Source organism: Leptodactylus fuscus, chromosome 4 (genome assembly GCF_031893055.1).
Source record: "Leptodactylus fuscus isolate aLepFus1 chromosome 4, aLepFus1.hap2, whole genome shotgun sequence".
NCBI classification, from domain to species: domain Eukaryota; kingdom Metazoa; phylum Chordata; class Amphibia; order Anura; family Leptodactylidae; genus Leptodactylus; species Leptodactylus fuscus.
Window position 1 is genome coordinate 172572820 of NC_134268.1, and position 22899 is coordinate 172595718.

Sequence of the window (22899 nt, forward strand, 5' to 3'; positions counted from 1 at the left end):
CGCCACTTTGTTGACTTCTACCTCATCCTCCCCTGGTCCTGTCTTATCTCCTTCTCCTGCACCATCAAAGGCACCATCAGGCGTTTCTTTACAACAACCCACCATCTCTCAGACATTGGAGCGGCGGCAGAAATACACTGCTAACCACCCACACGCGCAAGCCTTGAACGCCAACATCGCTAAACTGCTGGCCCAGGAGATGTTGGCGTTCCGGCTTGTTGAAACTCCCGCCTTCCTGGACCTGATGGCAACTGCGGCACCTCGCTATGCCGTCCCTAGCCGTCACTACTTCTCCCGGTGTGCCGTCCCCGCCTTGCACCAGCACGTGTCACTCAACATCAGGCGGGCCCTTAGTTCCACGCTTTGCACAAAGGTCCACTTGACCACCGACGCGTGGACAAGTGCATGCGGACAGGGACGCTACATTTCACTGACGGCACACTGGGTGAATGTAGTTGAGGCTGGGACTGCTTCCCAAACTGGCCCGGTGTACCTCGTCTCCCCGCCTAACATTCCTGGCAGGGACACGAGAAGAACACCCCCCTCCTCCTCCTCCTCTACCGCCTCCTCCTCCGCCACCGCCTCCTCCTCCGCCACCGCCTCCTCCTCCGCTGTTAGATTGACCCCAGCTACGAGTTGGAAACGTTGCAGCACTGGCGTTGGTAGACGTCAGCAGGCTGTGCTGAAGCTGATCAGCTTGGGGGACAGACAGCACACTGCCTCCGAGGTGAGGGATGCCCTCCTCGATGAGACGGCAATATGGTTTGAGCCGCTGCACCTGGGCCCAGGCATGGTCGTTTGTGATAACGGCCGGAACCTGGTAGCAGCTCTGGAGCTTGCCGGACTCCAACATGTTCCATGCCTGGCCCACGTCTTCAACCTAGTGGTGCAACGTTTCCTAAAGAGCTACCCCAATGTTCCAGAGCTACTGGTGAAAGTGCGGCGCATGTGCGCCCACTTTCGCAAGTCGACAGTAGCCGCTGCTAGCTTAAAATCTCTCCAGCAACGCCTGCATGTGCCACAACACCGGCTTTTGTGCGACGTCCCCACACGCTGGAACTCAACGTTTCAGATGTTGAATAGAGTGGTTGAGCAGCAGAGACCTTTGATGGAATACCAGCTACAAAACCCTAGGGTGCCACAAAGTCAGCTGCCTCAGTTTCACATCCATGAGTGGCCATGGATGAGAGACCTTTGTGACATCCTACGGGTCTTTGAGGAGTCCACAAGGAGGGTGAGCTCTGAGGATGCGATGGTGAGCCTTACAATCCCGCTCTTGTGTGTTCTGAGAGAATCCCTGATTGACATCAGGGATAACTCAGATCACACAGAGGAGTTAGGGATAGCATCCGATCCGTCACAGCTGGAGAGTAGGTCCACACATCTGTCCGCTTCACTGCGTTTAATGGAGGAGGAGGAGGAGGAGGAGGAGGAAGAAGAGTTGTCCGATGATGTGATGGTGATACAGGAGGCTTCCGGGCAACTTCGAATCGTCCCATTGTTGCAGCGCGGATGGGTAGACATGGAGGATGAGGAGGAAATGGAGATTGAACTTTCCGGTGGGGCCAGAGGAGTCATGCCAACTAACACTGTGGCAGACATGGCTGAGTTCATGTTGGGGTGCTTTACAACCGACAAGCGTATTGTCAAAATCATGGAGGACAACCAGTACTGGATCTTTGCTATCCTTGACCCCCGGTATAAAAACAACATCTCGTCTTTTATTCCGGTAGAGGGGAGGGCCAATCGCATCAATGCTTGCCACAGGCAATTGGTGCAGAATATGATGGAGATGTTTCCAGCATGTGACGTTGGCGGCAGGGAGGGCAGTTCCTCCAGTAGGCAACCAAGTTCTCACCGGTCCACACAAACGAGGGGCACACTGTCTAAGGTCTGGGACACCTTGATGGCACCCCCTCGCCAAAGTGCCGCCACGGAGGGTCCTAGTGTCACCAGGCGTGAGAAGTATAGGCGCATGTTGCGGGAATACCTTTCCGACCACAGCCCTGTCCTCTCCGACCCCTCTGCGCCCTACACGTATTGGGTGTCGAAGTTGGACCTGTGGCTTGAACTTGCCCTATATGCCTTGGAGGTGCTGTCCTGTCCTGCCGCCAGCGTCCTATCTGAGAGGGTGTTCAGTGCAGCCGGTGGCATCATCACTGACAAGCGCACCCGTCTGTCAGCTGAGAGTGCCGACCGGCTCACTTTGATAAAAATGAACCACCACTGGATAGAGCCTTCATTTTTGTGCCCACCTGTGTAAAGCACCCCAACATGAAACTCCATGTCTGTACTCAACCTCTCCAATTCCTCCGCATCCTCATACTCATCCACCATAAGCGTTGCACAATTCTGCTAATACTAGGCTCCCTCCAACATGATTTCCCCCAACTCTGCTGGTTAGAGGCTCCCTCCACCCTGATTTCCACCAACTCTGCTGGTTAGAGGCTCCCTCCACCCTGCTTTCCCACAACTCTGCTGGTTAGAGGCTCCCTCCACCATGAATTTGCCCAAACTGGGCTGTTTAGAGGCTCCCTCCACCATGAATTGGTCCAAACTGGGTTTTTTAGAGGCTCCCTCCACCATGAATTGGTCCAAACTGGGCTGTTTAGAGGCTCCCTCCACCATGAATTTGCCCAAACTGGGCTGTTTAGCGGCTCCCTCCACCATTAATTGGTCCAAACTGGGCTGGTTAGAGGCTCCCTCCACCATGAATTTGCCCAAACTGGGCTGTTTAGAGGCTCCCTCCACCATGAATTTGCCCAAACTGGGCTGGTTAGAGGCTCCCTCCACCATGAATTGGTCCAAACTGGGGTTTTTAGAGGCTCCCTCCACCATGAATTGGTCCAAACTTGGCTGTTTAGAGGCTCCCTCCACCATGAATTGGTCCAAACTGGGCTGGTTAGAGGCTCCCTCCACCATGAATTTCCCAAAACTTGGCTGTTTAGAGGCTCCCTCCACCATTAATTGGTCCAAACTGGGCTGGTTAGAGGCTCCCTCCACCATGAATTTCCCAAAACTTGGCTGTTTAGAGGCTCCCTCCACCATTAATTGGTCCAAACTGGGCTGGTTAGAGGCTCCCTCCACCATGAATTTGCCCAAACTGGGCTGTTTAGAGGCTCCCTCCACCATGAATTGGTCCAAACTTGGCTGTTTAGAGGCTCCCTCCACCATTAATTGGTCCAAACTGGGCTGGTTAGAGGCTCCCTCCACCATGAATTGGTCCAAACTGGGTTTTTTAGAGGCTCCCTCCACCATGAATTGGTCCAAACTGGGGTTTTTAGAGGCTCCCTCCACCATGAATTGGTCCAAACTGGGCTGTTTAGCGGCTCCCTCCACCATTAATTGGTCCAAACTGGGCTGGTTAGAGGCTCCCTCCACCATGAATTTGCCCAAACTGGGCTGTTTAGAGGCTCCCTCCACCATGAATTTGCCCAAACTGGGCTGGTTAGAGGCTCCCTCCACCATGAATTGGTCCAAACTTGGCTGTTTAGAGGCTCCCTCCACCATGAATTGGTCCAAACTTGGCTGTTTAGAGGCTCCCTCCACCATTAATTGGTCCAAACTGGGCTGGTTAGAGGCTCCCTCCACCATGAATTGGTCCAAACTGGGTTTTTTAGAGGCTCCCTCCACCATGAATTGGTCCAAACTGGGGTTTTTAGAGGCTCCCTCCACCATGAATTGGTCCAAACTGGGCTGTTTAGCGGCTCCCTCCACCATTAATTGGTCCAAACTGGGCTGGTTAGAGGCTCCCTCCACCATGAATTTGCCCAAACTGGGCTGTTTAGAGGCTCCCTCCACCATGAATTTGCCCAAACTGGGCTGGTTAGAGGCTCCCTCCACCATGAATTGGTCCAAACTGGGGTGTTTAGAGGCTCCCTCCACCATGAATTGGTCCAAACTTGGCTGTTTAGAGGCTCCCTCCACCATTAATTGGTCCAAACTGGGCTGGTTAGAGGCTCCCTCCACCATGAATTGGTCCAAACTGGGTTTTTTAGAGGCTCCCTCCACCATGAATTTGCCCAAACTGGGCTGTTTAGAGGCTCCCTCCACCATGAATTGGTCCAAACTGGGCTGGTTAGAGGCTCCCTCCACCATGAATTTCCCAAAACTTGGCTGTTTAGAGGCTCCCTCCACCATTAATTGGTCCAAACTGGGCTGGTTAGAGGCTCCCTCCACCATGAATTTGCCCAAACTGGACTGTTTAGAGGCTCCCTCCACCATGAATTTGCCCAAACTGGGCTGTTTAGAGGCTCCCTCCACCATGAATTGGTCCAAACTGGGTTTTTTAGAGGCTCCCTCCACCATGAATTGGTCCAAACTGGGCTGTTTAGAGGCTCCCTCCACCATGAATTTGCCCAAACTGGGCTGTTTAGCGGCTCCCTCCACCATTAATTGGTCCAAACTGGGCTGGTTAGAGGCTCCCTCCACCATGAATTTGCCCAAACTGGGCTGGTTAGAGGCTCCCTCCACCATGAATTTGCCCAAACTGGGCTGGTTAGAGGCTCCCTCCACCATGAATTGGTCCAAACTGGGGTTTTTAGAGGCTCCCTCCACCATGAATTGGTCCAAACTTGGCTGTTTAGAGGCTCCCTCCACCATTAATTGGTCCAAACTGGGCTGGTTAGAGGCTCCCTCCACCATGAATTGGTCCAAACTGGGTTTTTTAGAGGCTCCCTCCACCATGAATTTGCCCAAACTGGGCTGTTTAGAGGCTCCCTCCACCATGAATTGGTCCAAACTGGGCTGGTTAGAGGCTCCCTCCACCATGAATTTCCCAAAACTTGGCTGTTTAGAGGCTCCCTCCACCATTAATTGGTCCAAACTGGGCTGGTTAGAGGCTCCCTCCACCATGAATTTGCCCAAACTGGGCTGTTTAGAGGCTCCCTCCACCATGAATTTGCCCAAACTGGGCTGTTTAGAGGCTCCCTCCACCATGAATTGGTCCAAACTGGGTTTTTTAGAGGCTCCCTCCACCATGAATTGGTCCAAACTGGGCTGTTTAGAGGCTCCCTCCACCATGAATTTGCCCAAACTGGGCTGTTTAGCGGCTCCCTCCACCATTAATTGGTCCAAACTGGGCTGGTTAGAGGCTCCCTCCACCATGAATTTGCCCAAACTGGGCTGTTTAGAGGCTCCCTCCACCATGAATTTGCCCAAACTGGGCTGGTTAGAGGCTCCCTCCACCATGAATTGGTCCAAACTGGGGTTTTTAGAGGCTCCCTCCACCATGAATTGGTCCAAACTTGGCTGTTTAGAGGCTCCCTCCACCATGAATTGGTCCAAACTGGGGTTTTTAGAGGCTCCCTCCACCATGAATTGGTCCAAACTTGGCTGTTTAGAGGCTCCCTCCACCATGAATTGGTCCAAACTGGGGTTTTTAGAGGCTCCCTCCACCATTAATTGGTCCAAACTGGGCTGGTTAGAGGCTCCCTCCACCATTAATTGGTCCAAACTGGGCTGGTTAGAGGCTCCCTCCACCATTAATTGGTCCAAACTGGGCTGGTTAGAGGCTCCCTCCACCATTAATTGGTCCAAACTGGGCTGGTTAGAGGCTCCCTCCACCATTAATTGGTCCAAACTGGGCTGGTTAGAGGCTCCCTCCACCATGAATTTGCCCAAACTGGGCTGGTTAGAGGCTCCCTCCACCATGAATTGGTCCAAACTGGGGTTTTTAGAGGCTCCCTCCACCATGAATTTGCCCAAACTGGGGTGTTTAGAGGCTCCCTCCACCATGAATTGGTCCAAACTGGGGTGTTTAGAGGCTCCCTCCACCATGAATTTGCCCAAACTCTGCTGGTTAGAGGCTCAATCCACCCTGATTTTCAAAACAAATGTTGGTGCCAACCTCAACTTACTACAAGGGCCAAATTCACTGCTGGTGACAAGCTCTCCTCACTGCAAGTGCCAAATACACATGTTTCAAGGTGTTTTCCTACTGTCAGAGAGGTGGTATTGAGTGTGTAAAGTGTGTAGTTGTTAGGCTGTGATGTTGGGGTAATAGAGGGTCTTTGGTGTGTTAGATGCCCCCAGACATGCTTCCCCTGCTGTCCCAGTGTCATTCCAGAGGTGTTGGCATCATTTCCTGGGGTGTCATAGTGGACTTGGTGACCCTCCAGACACGGATTTGGGTTTCCCCCTTAACGAGTATCTGTTCCCCATAGACTATAATGGGGTTCGAAACCGGTTCGAACACACGAACATTGAGCGGCTGTTCGAATCGAATTTCGAACCTCGAACATTTTAGTGTTCGCTCATCTCTAGTCTTTAATAAGCACACGGAAGACATTTATGTCTCAAAATAGATATAATCTTAGGCTAAAAACTATAAATATAAAATACAAATAAAGAAAACAAAAAAGACAACAGCCATTATCAGAACCGTAACCAGACGTTATCATAACTGCCCAAGTCACCTAATTCTATACTTATAAGGTATTAAAAAATACACAAAATAACACTTTGTAAATTTAAATAGTAAACTACGGTATATAAACTAGAATTGGATTAAATTTTTTTTTGGATTAAATTGGTCTCTAAAAATGTCATAAAAAACCTGCAAAAATATTGTTGGCATCCAAAGAAGTAAGTAAAAAAAAAAGTCAGGTCTGCTAAACCATCACATTCACAAGATTGTTAAAAACTTTCTGTTCATTAAAGAGGCACGTTATACACCACTGGATAACTGACTATGGGGGTGTTCACACTTGCGCTCGGTATCAGCCCTGTGTCACTCTGCCGGGTTTCCATCCTCAGCCCCGAGAAATTGGACAAGGGGGGGGGGGGGGGCGGTCAGCTTTAAAACCCATTCATTTTAATTTTTTTTGGGCCGGACACAAAGTCGAAGATGCAGGACTTTGTGTCTGGCCAAAAAAAAACGGTTTCCCCGCGGAGAGGCCGCAGGCGGACACTGGGGGTGTCCATCATCTACTCCATCATCTACTCCATTCTGGTGCCCTAACAATGTTATTTTGTTTTTAACCCTATTACTGTGCCCCCAAATAAAGAAGCAACACCATACAGATATCCTCCCTGTCAATACCAGTACACATAGATAGTGTGCAATATGCTTAGTGTCACATATAGTGCCCCCTAATGTAATTAGTGCCAATAACTGTACCCAGCAATTACTGTCTTACTATAGTAATGCTCCACTAGTGTGACCTCCATTGGTAATATTGCGCCCCCACTGTGACTCTCATTAATAATAGATCCTTATATAGTATTAAGCCTTGCCATGGTACTAGTGCCCCCTATAGTAATAATGCCCCACATTGTGTCTCCCATTGGTAATAGTAATAACGCTTAAAGGGGCTCTATCAGCAAAATCATGCTGAAAGAGCCCCACATATGCATGAATAGCCTTTAAAAAGGCTATTCAGGCACCGTAAAAGTTATATTAAACTACCCCCCAGTTTTAAAATAAAACCCTAAAAAAGAATGTGATCTACTTACGCATCGTGCACTGTGGCGGGCATTCAGGGTGTGTCTTCTTCTTCATCCACGCCTCCTCTTCCTCCGATGTCCTCGGGTCCCGTCCTCCTCCGGCGCTCGCGAACTGACGCTGATAAAAAAAAATGGCCTGGGCGCCTGCGCAGTAGCCGTAGTAGAAGCCGCATGCTACTGCGCATGCGCCCAGGCCATTTTTTATATCAGTGTCCGTTCGCGAGCACCGGAGGAGGACGGGACCGGAGGACATCGGAGGAAGAAGAGGTGTGGATGAAGAAGAAGACACACCCTGAATGCCCACCCAGCGTGCACGATGCGTAAGTAGATCACATTCTTTTTTAGGGTTTTATTTTAAAACTGGAGGGTAGTGTAATATAACTTTTACGGTGCCTGAATAGCCTTTTTAAAGTCTATTCACGCATATGTGGGGCTCTATCAGCATGATTTTGCTGATAGAGCCCCTTTAAGTTAAGTTTTAAGTTTCTGTTGCAGCCTAGTTTAGGTGGCACAATAATGCCATCAAACTGCCCACACACTGATGCGCTCATAAACTTCAGTAATTATGAGGTTTGGGGACATTTGGGTCATTAGGTTAAAACAAATGTGGCCTAATCTAGAAATTATAATAGGAGCAATAACTTTTTGCCATCACGTGCCCTTGCAGACTCAGGCACACCAGATTTTCTTCATTATAATCCGCCCTTGTTCACATGGATTAAGTTCGCTGCTTGAAGTTTTCCATGTGGATTTTGTACCAAAAATGTGCAATAAACTACAGTACAATTTCAGTAGTCAGTGGTGTTTCTCAACAGGTGGTAGAATTTGCCAAAAATGTTACTCTTGGCGTTGCAAAAAGTATTTCACATCAAACTATGCATCAGATCCTGTGAATTGAATTATGGATTTTATGTAGGTTCTTTTGCAACAACTTGTCCCCATAACGTAGGGTTTTTACACCGCATGGAATAAAGGGCATCGGTTCCACAACTCTCAAGGTGTAACTTCATTGACATTTTCTGTTCACGTTCTAGACATGATAGACAAAGGAATCCATGATCATCATAAGGGTTATTCACATCACAAAGGGTTCTTCCCTTGGAATAGCCTAGTAAAATATGCCACCGCTTTCTATAATTGGAATAACCCTTTAAAAGTGGTCCGTGCAGGGTCGCTTTAACCATAGGGCCAACGGTGCACTTGTATCAGACCCTATGGTTGCGGGGCCCCCTTTGGACAGCAGCATAGTCTTGTATTTTCTGTCCCACTGTCCACGACAGCGGGTCCAGTCTGCACCTACGCATCGGCGTCTTAAAGACGCCAATGAATTTCGGACAGTAATGAAGTAGGGAGCTGTCAACTCCCTGCTTCACCAACCGTCTTCTGTCTTTGCTCCCGATGTCCTGGGAGCAGGAGGCACGATGTAGTGACATCACTTATATTGTACCTGTTCCACTTTGAAGATTCCAGGACCAGACACAAGAGTAAACAGGGGAACAAGGAAAGGTGAGTAAAAAGGTTTTTTGTTTTTTTTGATTATATACAGTGGGGGATGTGAAACTGTGGAAGCAATCTGAAGGGGTGGGGGGACAACCTGAGGGGGACATGACACTGTGGAGGCCATGCTGTGGAGGGAATGATACTGCGCGGGCAACTTGGAAGGGGACATGACAGTGTGGGGGTCAAACTGTGGGAGCAACCTGGGGGGACATGATACTGTGGGGAAACCTGAGGTGGACATGACAGTGTGAGGGCAACTTGGGGGGAGGTAAATGACAAAGTGGGGGAAGGTACATGACAATGTGGGGGCTATCGGTGGGTAGGGGATATGAATCTGTGAGGGTGACATGAAAATGTGGTGACAACCTGGAAGTGAACATTGTGAGGGGCCATCGAGGGGGTATTAGAATTTGTGCAGGTCAGGTATATCTAGGTGGGTGTAATGGGAAGGGCTCACTTATGAAACCCTTCCACAGGACCCACCAATGTATAATGTGTATAATACTTTTTTATTCTGTGAATTGCATTAATTCAGGAAGATTGTAAAAATGTGACCCTTTCATACCTGGTCTTGCTGTTGTAGGCTGGAAAGCTATTCCCCACTGGAGAGAGAGCGTCAAGCTGTCTAGTTGAAATTGATCCTAGGGTAAGAAAAAACTAAAATTCTTCATTTTATTTTATTCTTACATTTTCTGTCTTGTTTTCCCTTGTGTCCCGTAAAATATCTGCTTGTGAGCTGTGCATGTTCCTATATTCATTTTAGGGCACTTATGTCTCCTTTTTCTCTTGTCATTTTTGTATAATCGTGTTTTTGAGATACAATATACCGTATATACTCTAGTATAAGCAGAGTTTTTCAGCACAGTTTTGTGCTGAAAAAGCCCCCCTCGGCTTATACTCAAATAAAGCAAATTATTATTTTTTTTTTTTGGGGGGTGGGGGGAGGTCTTTGATGCAGACAGCATCGCCACGCTTTCGCTGCTACAGGAAATCAACGGCAGCAGGATCTTGGCGATGCTACCTGAAAAATCACGAATCGTGTGTGGGCAAGACACCTGTGGACCTGTGATTTTTTTCAAGTAGCATCGCCAAGCTCCTGCCGTCGCTGATTTTCTGCAGCGGCAGGAGGAGCGTGGCAATGCTGCGGGCCCCAGCCGGGTCTGTAAGTATAATGGCGACCATTCTGCTGCAGAGCGGTCGCCATAGCAACCGGAGATGCCCACCCCCCCCTTCTCAAGAAAAAAGTTTACAATTAGCCCTGGGGCCGGTCCCCACCAACCCCATACCTTTAGAGTTGCAGGCCGGCTCCTGTGCGGCGAGGTCGCAGGAGCCAACTTGTTCCTGTGAAAGCCGGGGGCCTAATGAAGGCTCCCAGGCCTGTCATAGCAATATCACTATTGCGGCTGGTCTATGACCGGCCGCAATAGTAATGTATAGAATCTCCCATAGACGGCAATACACTTGTATGGCCGCCTATGGGACTTGCAATCAAATGACTGCAGGTTCAAGTCCCCCAGGGGGGGCTAATAAAAATAGTGGAAAAAAAGCTTTAAAAAAATAAAAAAAATAAAATTTTCTAAATCACTCCTTTCCCTAGAATAGATATAAGGGCCCATTCACACTACGGATATGCTGACTGATTCTGAACGTTAAAACACATTCAGAATCAGCGTGTATAAAGCAGATCCCATTCATGAATGGGCTGCTCTTTTCTCTATGAGCGCTCCCATTGAAGTGAATGGGAAGCGCTCGCGTGTATGGCTCGGAATGAGCCGAGTGAGCCGTACACGCGAGTGCTTCCCATTCACTTCAATGGGAGCGCTCGTAGAGAAAAAAGCAGCCTATTTATTTCAATGGGGAGCGCTCGTATGCCGACTCCCGTTGAAATAAATGGGATCTGCTTTATACGCGCTGATTCTGAACGTGTTTTAACGTTCAGAATCAGTCAGCGTATCCGTAGTGTGAATGGGCCCTAAAAGTAGAAAATTACTGTGAAACACATACACATTATGGTGGGTTCACACCAGCGCCCGATCTCCGTTTTGCAGGTTTCCGTTTCTTGCCCGAGAAACTGGACAGGAGACGGAAACTGGTAGTCAGTTTGAAAAGTGAGCGCCCGTGAGTGTCTTCTGCTCTCTGCGGCGAAAACGTTTTTTTTTTTTTAACGGGTCAGACCTATCTAACTGTGTTACTGGTTTTATATGCTCCATCTTGGTGACAGACTCCCTTTACAAACGCTACTTTACTAATGTTTTCATTTATTATGTTAATGTTGTCGCCGTAGCATTGTTTAGTTTTTCTAGGTCATATAGTTAGATGTTTGTTTCATTTATTTCCAGCCTATTACTCCTCCTGTTGTACAGAAGTTTCTTAATACAAGACGCCCCAACCCAGGTGTGCGAACTGTTTTCTATGGAAAAGCTAATGACCCTAAGAAGGAGAACTATATTACCCATGGCGTGATCACCCGTCCTTCATTAAGTGTACGTAAATATCTTATGTAAATAAGTGTTATTACAGTACAATGAGACTATAAAGTTTGTGGATTATATTTATGAATAATTGATTTTAATCTTACATTGTGATGTTTCTGTGTTGTTACTGTTTATGTAGCTGTATAATACGTTTTTTTGTCCTCTTTTTATACTCTAGGCTGGTTCTTTAGTTAATGTACCATTAAAAACACTGTTCCAACAAAAAATATTGGAAAAGAAAGAATCAATATATTCTAGTGCCAGACGAACTCCTCTTGGGAGATCTCATGATCAAACTGTGGCTTTCCCAGCTAACATCAACTTCAATGAAACTTCATTTGGGCGAAAATACCAACGCAGTGAGTACTGGTTTTATTCAGCTTTGTCATTTTTAAAATTAAATTATATTATGCATTTTATTTCTTTATAGAGGATGCTAAACCATTTAGTGCTTCTTTGCTAAGTACAATTTGCAGCAGATTGTACTTTGGGCCCATTGCACATATACAGTACAATTTGCTTCACAGTGAGCCCTACACAGTACAGTCTGCTGCAAAGATGGGTGCCCATGGAGAGGACTCTGAGTGCCACCTCTGCCATAGGTTCGTCATCACGGGCCTAGTTTAACACGTCCGAGTACTCAGTCCATGTGTATGCCGGATTTCCCGACATGAATAGTATGTTGAGAGCAGGGTTTCTACCATTATAGTTATCTATAATACTAGGAGTCCCTGGATCCTAGTGACAGAAGACGGAAAGCTGTCAGACTGGGTCCGGCCGTGAGCGCTGGTGAGCATTTTATGCTCTCCGCTGCGAAACTTTTTTTTTTTTTAAACCGGACACAGAGTACTGCATGTCCGACTCTGTGTCCGGTTTACAAAAAACAGTTTTGCGGCAGAGAGCATAAAACGCTCACCGGTGCTCACGGCCGGACACCTTTCAAACCCATTCAAATGAATGGGTTTGAAAGAGTCCTGCGGCTTTCCATCTCCTGCTCTGTTTTGTGCAGGAAATGGAAACCTGTATGAACGGAGACCGGGAGCAAATGTGAACGAGCCCTTAGCAACATAGATAACTATAATGCTAGGAGTCCCTTTGCCGGCATACTATTCAAGCTGGGAAATCCAGCGCAAACATAGACTGAGTTTCACAGGTTAAACTTGGTCATGTGAATCTAAGTTTAGGAGATAGTATTGGGTGGTGACCATGCCCCAGGTTAACTGAACAGCTTATTTGCATACAGATTGAAGGGGTTATACAGCTTCCAAAAATGATCTGCAAATACATCCACAGCAATGCTAAATACTCACTTTTTCCTTGTGCACCCTTTTCTTGGCTTTATTTTATTTGAGACTTCTTGTATCACTGTTATTTACATGCAGTAAATCTGTGGACAGACTACATTTCCCATGGTTCATCTGCATGCTCTCACTCTCTGTGTACCCCTCTCTTCTCCTCTCTCCCCTGCAATGAAATCATAGGTAATAAATCACTCTCATATCTGAGTTCATGTGCTGCTGTGAGGTTTTGTTTGCAAGCTCACGCCCCCCTCCATATGTGCAGCAAACACAGAGAGTGAAAGCAGGCAGATGAATCATGGGAAATGTAGTTTGTCCACAGATTCACTGAATATAATTAACAATGATACAAGGAGCAGCAAGTAAAATAATTCCAAGCAAAGGCTACACAAGGAAATAGTATTTAACACTGCTGTGGATGTATTCGCTGATAGTTTTTGGAAGCTGAATAACCCTTTTAAATATTGATTATTTAGAAAAATTTCTTTAAATTCTAATAAAAAAAATAATAAAAATATGCATATTTGGTACAGTGCATTTGGAATGACCCATATAGTAAAATTGCAATGTTATTTATACCCCACGTTGATTGAAATAATTCCCCCAAATAATGACATTTGCTTTTTCTATTACCCCCTCCCCCCCAAACTAGAATAAAAGTTTATGAGCGAGTTATATGTCCTACAGAATTATACATTCCAAAATTTAACTTGTCCTGCAAAAAAAAAAACAACAACTCATCAAGCTACATTGGTGGAAAAACATATAACGTTATTGCTCTTTATTGTGCAACATATCTACGAAAAATTAAAGTCAATGCAGCGGCACATCATATAATACAAATGGGTGCAAAGCTTTATAGATAATGACCGTCATATACTTCTCCAATAAATGCTAGCAATGGTAAGGAAGCAGCGCTCCATTGACTACAGAATGCAAAATATATTAATCCAAGTTTACAGTTGTGAACTTGTTGTGAAACATATCTGGTATAGATTACTAGCTATAACCCGCGACTTCGTCTGCTGTCCCCTCACCCTTGCACGAACCACCTGCAGCGTCGCCCGTGGCCCCCCATGGCCCTTTCCTTGCGGCCGACACGGGCCCTTCCCACAGCATCGTGGACCGGGACCCCACGGCCCCGCTGCTGCACCTCCGGCCCTCCTTTCCCCCCCCACCCGCGCCCCCGGCTCTCCCCTTACCCCCCACGCGCGTCCCTGGCCCCCTCCCCACTTTAGAGATTACAGTCACCTATGACATGTACCCCCTCCCTCTCCTTTCCACATGTGCAATATGGCCCCCCTCCCCCCTACTTACCTTCTGCCCTTTGTTGCCAAACCTGCACCCCCCGGCCCCCTCCGTAACCTGTAGCACCAGCCCCCCCCTCCCCTCCCTTAAGCATCCCGCCGATCCCTGTTCCCGCAGTACTCACTATTTACATGCTGGGGAGGTGTGTGTCTTGTGGCCGCAGCTTCAGTGGGCTTGTGCGGTCCTTCCCGTGGCATCTGTGTTCCCGGCCGCACAGTTCGCTGGTAGGTACGGCTGGGCTTGTTGGGGCTGGATGCGCTGCAGCATGCTATGCCGGCCTGAGGCAATGTGTGGCAGGCCGGCATGTCAGCGCCGTTCGGAGCGATGCGGGCCGCCACCATGTTCAGCGTCGGGTTCCCACACGCTGGCCACGCCCACAATTCAGCGGCAACCTATGGGCCACTGTGCTGGCTCCCTATCCCGCCCACACACCGGCATGCACCAATAGCAGCTGTGTGTAAGTCTCTGCGGTGACGTCATGCCCGAGCCGACAGCGGAGCAGGAGACAACTTTGGAGGGTCGCGGTGGCGTTTTGGGGTGAGTGAGACACTTTTAAAGTAGCCTATTACCCCTTCCTGGCCAATATGTAGGTGTGTGCGAAATTTCGAGGAGATCCATTCAGCCGTTCGGGTGTGATTGAGGAACAAACATCCAAACACACAAACCCACTCTTATAATATTAATATGATAGGATACACATCACATGGGAGACAGAACCATGTATTCCCATCTCAGCTATGTTTGACCTGGATGGAAATACCCCTTGAGGTTAAGGCTCCACGTTGTGGAAAAGCTGCTTTTTTTGTCGCAGATTTTCAGCGTTTTTTAATGTAAGGAGTAGATTAAGCAGAAGGGAATGATGTTTTATTTATATTTTCCATGTGTCTTATAGCTAGTCCTGTGTTTGACAAAATTTGCAAGAAAAAAAAGCAGCTCTTCTGCACCTTGGTGCCTTAGCCTAAGCCGGCATGCACGGCACTGTTTGCGAGTTGCCCGCCATGCACCAGCAATGCTTCCCCCTGCCTCATCCATTGCAGCCAGAGAGCACAACCACAGCAATAGGACCTGACTTGAGATTTGCATCATGGACTTTTAGCCCCCACACGGATCTTTGGAAATCACTGTTGTGTGCATTGGGCCCATGCAAAGGAATGGGTCTAGGAAAAACCCGGATAGCACACTGAACTAGCACATGGTTGTGTGCATTTGCCCTTCATGTTATACTTTCATTGTAATAATAATAGTATAATAGGATGTAATGATAATAGTCATAGGATACTTTAGTCTACAACGCCTTTATAGCAAGATAAACAAATTGTTTACTAATTTATCAGATTATTTTTAAGTTATGGAATGTGCTGCTGTTTTTAGAGATATAATTATATAGGCATTATTAAAGTCTAATTAATTATATTATGTAAAGTATTATTCCCATCTTGGCATCTTGCTGTTGAGATAGGAATAGCTGCTCTCAAGTCCCAGGCCCCAGAGTGGGACATACAGAAACATTTGAGCAGTGCTGCTATATGTAGTCCTCTTAACTCTTATAGAGGAAAATGGGAGAATGTTCATATCTGCATCGGTAATCCGTTGGGGGGAGTCCACGTAGGAACCCCCCCGAATGGACTACTGAACGCATTTGCAAGACGTGTGCAGTGAAAGCACACGGATCTCCATAGATTATAATGGGGTCCGTGTGCTGGCTGTGAGATCTCTGCAGGGTACATGCAGACAGGAAAGTACTTCACAATCTACTTTCCTGTCCGCATGACTCTTGCGGAGATCTCACGGCAAGCACATGGACCCCATTATATTCTATGGGGTCCGTGTGCTTTCACTGCACGCCGCTTGCCAGTGCGTTCAGTACTTCATTCGGGGGGTCCCCATGTGGACTCCCTGAACGGATTACCAAACTCAGATGTGAACAAAGGATAACTCATCCATGTTATGCTGTTTCTGTAGCTTCCATTTTCCTCTATGGGATTTATGTGAATAATTTAGAGCAGCAGTGCTCATCTGTTCCCATAAGTTCGTAGCAGTCATGGCAGGGAGCAGTTATTCCCATCTTAACAATTTGTTGATATGGGAATAACCATGTAAACTAATTCTTTGTAGTATAATGGTATTAAGTCATTTTTTTTTTGTTTTTAATTAAGGTTTATCAGCGGGTGTTCTTATTAATCCTTCTAAAAGTGTGCAAGAAATAGAAGAAGAATCACACAAAGGACATGATCTGTATGTGGTCACACATAATGAGTACGATGTTGGTGAGTGCTTAATAAATAATTTTCTAACTAAGGCTAAGATTACAACTTGCAGAAAAGCCGTGTTTTATGTTGCTGATATTGCTTCAGTGTTTAGATTGAGCAGAAGGGAGAAGTATAAGTATGTCCTTTATATTCCTCTTTATATTCTTAGTCTAAGGCCTCTTTCAGACGACAATGGTTGAGAACATGGCGCTATCCATGTTTTTCCCAGATAGCACACTGACCCATTTTTTGAAAATTGCAGCATGTCAACCATACCTTTGAAGACACTTTATGGAAACAAGCTCGATGCGTTTCCATCACAGTCTATTCCACAGCGTTCTTTGGCTGCGGCTCGCTATTTGGGGCCCTAGCCTGAAGCTATGGTTCCATGTTGTGGAAACAGAAAGTTTAGTTTTGCTGCAGAACCGGAGAGAAAAAAATGCTGCATTTTATAGTTCCTTTTCAGTTACAAAAAGCATCATGTAAGCCCAGCCTCATATGTCTTCAGTTATTACAATTACTGTGTTAAATTACTGGGAGAAAGGAGCAGATGCGTGTGATGTACCGAGACTGGATCAGCAGAAAATGAGATATTATCAAGATTAGGATATTATTAGGTTGAGTTCACATCTGCATTGTGAATTCAGTTTTTGTTCAGTCACAAGAGCAAAAAAACGTAACTGAAGCTGTGATGGATCTGTCATACGACCGGCATCACCAGACTATAGGGTTCTGTCATCTTGCTGGAAAAAATAATGTTATTTTTTTGATTAAATGTGTCAGATTTTGTGACAGAGGCTTCTGGTGAAGAACCATATTTAGTCAGTGCCCTATAAACCTCTTGGTGATGTTCATATTTTCTATGTAGGGATCCAGGATTATATTTTTTACTTATTCCTGCTTTCAGCTTGGAGTTACAATAGGCTGACACATGTTTCTGGAGCTTACTTGTCAGTTGCTGTGTATATTACCAACTGTAACGACATTCCATCCCCTTCATCCCAGAGGTCATTTCCTCTCCATAAAATGATGGTATATCCTAATGACATCATAGGCATCGCTTTATAAGAGGAGTTGGACCTTTCCCCAAACTCTACCAACTCCAGTTACTTCCATTAATGCTGGGAAGACCAAGGAGATGGTGGTGGACTTTAGTAAACAGTGGAGATCCAAGGGACATGTATTGAGATAGTCAGGACCTATAAGTATCTGGGTGTGCTCCTCAACAATACTAGACTGGGCTGATCACCTAGAGGCGCTCCCAGAAAGGGTCACAGCAGACTCTACCTGCTCAGGAGGCTGATAGGCTTCGGAGTCCGGGGGACACTTCTTAAGGCCTTCTTCAACTCTGTGGTTGCTTCAGCCATCTTTTTCGGTGTGGCCTGCTGGGGGAGCAGTATATCAACCAGGGACAGAAATAGACTTGACAGGCTGATCAGAAGGGCCAGCTCTGTCCTGGGGAGCCCCCTGGACCCAGTACAGGTGGTGGGTGACAGAAGGATACTGTCCATGGTGAGCTCCATGGAGGAGAACAAATCCCGCCCCATGTATGAGACCTTGATGGCACTTGACAGCACTGTAAGTGACTGACTGCTTCACCCCAAGTGTGAGAAGGAGCGCTATCGCAGGTCCTTCCTTCCAACCGCGACCAGGCTGTATAATGTACATCAGACCAAGCGAAGATCACTCCGCACAGAAAACTAATGATTATGATTATGAAGTCTTCCTTCTTTCTTCTTCTGTTCCTTAACTGTTATGGACTCCTAGTATCTCTTCACCTCTCAGCATATGTGTGCCTACGTCTGTAATATATTATTGTGTATTATCCTGTATCTGTATTATCCATGCTGCTGTAACATACTGAAATTTCACCACTGTGGGACTATTAAAGGATTATCTTATCTTATCTTATCTTGTTTTTCAATTGGTGCCAGTCCACTGATTTTGGAACGGTTAAAATTTGTTTCTCAAGCCTCTGCCATTCCAGAGCAATCGGTACTGTAAGGGTCCATTCACACGGAGGAAGTTGGCGCTGATTCTGGCGCGGAATCCACGTCAGAATCAGCACTGGAAAAAAAGACTCCCATTGACTTCAATAGGTTCAGTTAGAGGTGGTGATGTCCTCTTTAATTATAGCTCTGTTGCACTGCTGAGGTCTAGATGAGACAGGATAGCAAAATTATACAGCACATACACAGATAAGGCTTTGTCTATATCTCACATATACCTTCCTGGTTTCTATAGGATAGGTCTGTGTTCATTCTGTTTCTGAGATCTATGACATTTCTTTTAAAGGGGTTATGCCACTAAGGACACTCATCATCTTTCTACCGAATCCTAGCTGTCAGACCCCAGTCATCAAGGGAAGAGGGGGATGTTTAATCCTCTGTTCTCATCATACCTGGGATCCTGGCATTTGGACCCCCCAAAATCTGATCCTTATCTGCCCTCCCTTTGGATAGGGGATGAGTGTCCTTAATCTCAATACCCCTTTAAATCAAAAGCATTGGCTGCATTTTTCAGTACGGTTAACTAAACAGTGACCAGTTATGGAAGTATACAAGAGCTTTAAAGAGCGGTAACCATCACTAGAGATGGGTAAAACCCTCAATATTTTTTTTTTAGCTTTGGGGAGGCTGGTCCCAGGTTCGTTTCAGATTGAAAAATTGCAGTACAAACTGGAAGGGAATTTATTATACTATGGGTTGTCTTCAGACCCCAGATTATAAGAGTTGGAGGCCCCAGGGGATCATTAAAAAAATTGCACTACAAAAATAACCTTTATACTCGCTCTCCTTCTTTTGGACCTCCTTGTGACGTCGGGTGCTGTCCTGGTGACATCATGGTCACGTGGGCACTACGAGCATCATAATGCTTGCAGCAGCATGAATGGAGTATTCGGGTCGAGCTCAACTTGGAACAAATTGGTTTGTAGAACTCTAACCAGCACCAATATTACTTCTGAACCACATCTACAGTATATAATTGTGGGGCTGTTAGTGACACATTACACATTCGTTTGTTATGTCAAATTTCAATCTTGCTGCAGAGAAAATTAACTTTAAATTATTTCCCAAATGAGCGGTTCAGTGCACTCGTTTTCAAATATTGTATATCACTATATATATCAATATATCAAATATATAATATCAAATATTCAAATAATTCAAATACTACACATTGGAAAGCATCAATCTATGTTGGGGATCTATCCTAGGTGGCAACCATAAGTTAAAATGGCTGCTCTGGTGGGCACAACCATACCCCGGGTGCACCAAACAGCTCATTTGCACATCACTGCATGCATTTAATAAGTAAGTTAATAAGATATTCATATTGTTCCTTACCTCCTAGGTGAGATAAGAAACAGAAAATATGATTGGACAAAATATAAAAAGGACAACAGGTTTGGAATTGAGACACCTCACTTTAATGATGGACGAAATGTTGCACGAAGCTTAAAGTGGATTCAGGAAATGAAAAAGTAGGTTCTCCAGCACTAACTGTATATTTGGGTTTCATTTTTATATCCGTATGAGACGGGGATCCGTTTCCCACCCCCTTGTGATCAACTGATTTGAAGCACATCTCTGTATATTAGGCAAAGACAAATATGGAATAAAAAATGTACAACCGGAAAAGAAAAACAGATTTAAAAAAAAAGTGATAGATATATCCGGGTTTAGTAAATAAATTAACATGACATTCCTTTAATTAACCAGACAACGCCACAGGAGAGCAGTGGATACAGAACCTCACCGCTCTGATATTTATGATCTATTCTAAGGAGGGGTTGCCAATATTAAAGTCGCAGAAAACCCCTTGAACATCTGAGGGCACAAGTCATGTCATTTAAAAGGAACCTTCTGGGTGGTTTGGGAACCCAGAATCGCCAACATACCATTATTCTGTTGGGGTGTAGGGTTCCCAACTGATGACTGCCGCAGCCCCTAGGAATGAAGGCCACAACAAAATGGCCACTTACACAGTATTGTAAGCGGCCACTTTCTTGTAGCCAGCAGGCATGCGCAGTTGGCTTTGTCCTAGGCCTGAGGCCTAGAAGTTTGAAGCCACCGCCGAAAGAAAACACAGAGAGGCCGTTCCTGAAGAAGATGGAGGGGGCGCTGGAGAGTTCTCTCGCAGTATTGGGGATGCCCCCAGTGCTGTTTCAGTGCTTGGGCCGCCCCCAGTGCTGCGAGAGAACTCATTTGCCTGTGATGAAAACCGGATTATATACCGAACGGTGGCCCAGAGAATACATCTAAAGGTAGGAGAAGAATAGCCTTTCTTAAAAATTGACTTTTAATGATAGGATCCCTTTAAGTTAAACATATCACATGGGTCCCTTTCGATAGGCATTGTCCCAGTGAGGTCAGGGTCAGTACAGCTTCACCGTACATGTCTGTGTCAGACGCCTGAAGCAGACTCCGATGGGATGTCTGCCTGTGAGTGGTAACTTCTGTTTTTCCTCATCCTGAGAATGGGTGACAGTATTAGGCCGGGTTCAGATGGGGTTTTTTGGTCAGGATTTTGCCGCGGAATCCGTGGCAAAATCCAGCTCAAAAAACTGCCTCCCATTAAAATCAATAGGAGCCGCGGTCATTTCCTTTTTCCACAAGCGGTTTGTTCCTGCTTGCAGAAAAAAGAAGCGATATGCCCTTTCTTCAGGCGGATTTTGCTGCCGATTCAGCCACGTACATCCGCCTCGCAACACCTCCCTCATTTCATTTGGGCCTAATCCGGAGCAGTGAACCGGCATTCAAATGCGGCTAGCCATTTTCTGGTCTGGAATCTAAGGTGGCCTCCGCGTCAAATTCCGGACCAAAAATCCCTGTCTGAACCTGGCCTTGTACACAGGTTTGGAACATTATAGCCCGGCTACATAATTGTACGCAGTCACTTTAATGGTCCAAACCCCCCTGACAGGTTCTCCTGTAAAACATTTATAAGTGGCCTCATCCTATGTATGATGACCTGAAGTGTCATTTGCTTGATGGTTCCTTGTGCTTTATAGCTGCTATAAATATAAGTAACCTTTAGTTATGAAGATAACAGGAAACATTTTTAGTACATTCTTTTCCTTGTATTACATTGACAAGGACAATTCTCTTATGGTTTCACTGTCCTCAGGGGTTCTACAGTCTCACAATAAATATAAACCTTAGATGCTTACATTTTTTTCTGCAAAACCTTAGAATTTTTTTCTTTTAACATAGATGAAATACAATACGATATATTAGAAAATAATGGCCTGCTTATGTTTTAGGAATGAGGCAGCTAATATAGTTTCGAAAAGAGTTGATGATTTTCGGGAGCGCTCACAGCATCAACTTGGGAAGGTTCTGGATCCGTAAGTACCACCAACTTTTATGGGTGAGAATGCTGCTGGAGAGACACACAAATGATTACAGCTGCTAATCTATGAGTGAGGGAACTCTTTTGACTCTATCTTAGGAGTCTAGCACTTAACAACCTGCTCCTCCCCTTCCCTTCTCCATAGGCTTCTGTGTATGAAGTGAGAACAAATGCAGATGAACAGAGTAAAGAAAAGAAGGGAATAAAAAGGAAAGAGTTGCTGGGCAGAAAAATATCTTGGTTTATGTCACAAATACAATGAAGTCTGAGTGTGAAAACAACGACACATTTAAGATAACTGTATATTGGGGTCATATATTTCTTTGTGATGTAAAATATTTCTTGTTTGTGAAGTATTTCCTATTTGTAATAGTTCCATTGGAGCCTGAGTGCACATTTATGTTTATCCACTGTCTTTATGGCTTATTGACTCTGTAGAAGGCTGTTTACAAAGTATTCCTTATCATCAATGAATTTCTGTTCCATACCTTCAATAGAAATTGCAGACTACCCCTGTGACTGAGCAACTACTACTGGGATAAGTGTTTGAGTTTTGTGTCTGAACAGAAATGTATGGCGTGGAAAGATATCAAAAGGCTCCTTTGAAGTTTTGGTGTTGTTTTCATCACTCATTCTCCACTTGATTTTTGTGCTTTAACAGGCATAAGACGGCTTCACATGGAGCCGAGACTTCACGTAGATCCATGAGCTTATACCTTTTCTGGCAATGCTCTTTCATGCAAAGATTATCTGGGCACTGGCTATTATCGTACAGTATTGTATCTGTCTTTTGGCCAGACTAAAAGTTCTCAGTGTAGGACTTATTCACCCAGAAATCTGATCGGACCGCTGACACTGATGTCAACCTACTCTTTCCCAGTCCTGCTCACACATCTGTTGGGATTGGTAAGAGCCATCGGACTGGATTTAAGAAGGAGAGGGATGCTGAAACTAGATACATTATGACAAAATCTGTTTTTTGAAGGGGTCTTGACTAGAGATGAGCGAGAACTGTTCGGATCAGCCGATCTGAACAGCACGCTCCATAGAAATGAATGGATGCACCTGGTACTTGCCACTTAACCCCCGCGTGCCGGCTACGTCCATTCATTTCTATGCGAGCATGCTGTTCGGATCGGCTGATCCGAACAGTACTCGCTCATCTCTAGTCTTGACTAGGGCAGATAGTGACAATATTTAGAAAGAACAAAAAAAGTAAGGCCTAGTTCACTCGGGGACGGAATAGCGTATTTTGGTCCTGATTTTGAC

General features: G+C 45.9%; 1 protein-coding gene across 1 annotated transcript in view; it reads left to right on the plus strand.

Moving 5' to 3' along the window:
• The window catches only part of EFHB (EF-hand domain family member B), a 44189-nt gene that overhangs the window by 10220 nt on the left and 11070 nt on the right, over positions 1-22899 (plus strand). The window contains exons 2-7 of the mRNA XM_075272241.1: positions 9530-9592; positions 11286-11429; positions 11599-11779; positions 16183-16293; positions 19630-19759; positions 21542-21625. Coding sequence (XP_075128342.1) covers positions 9530-9592; positions 11286-11429; positions 11599-11779; positions 16183-16293; positions 19630-19759; positions 21542-21625 — 713 coding nt within the window. The remainder of the gene's footprint in view (positions 1-9529; positions 9593-11285; positions 11430-11598; positions 11780-16182; positions 16294-19629; positions 19760-21541; positions 21626-22899) is intronic.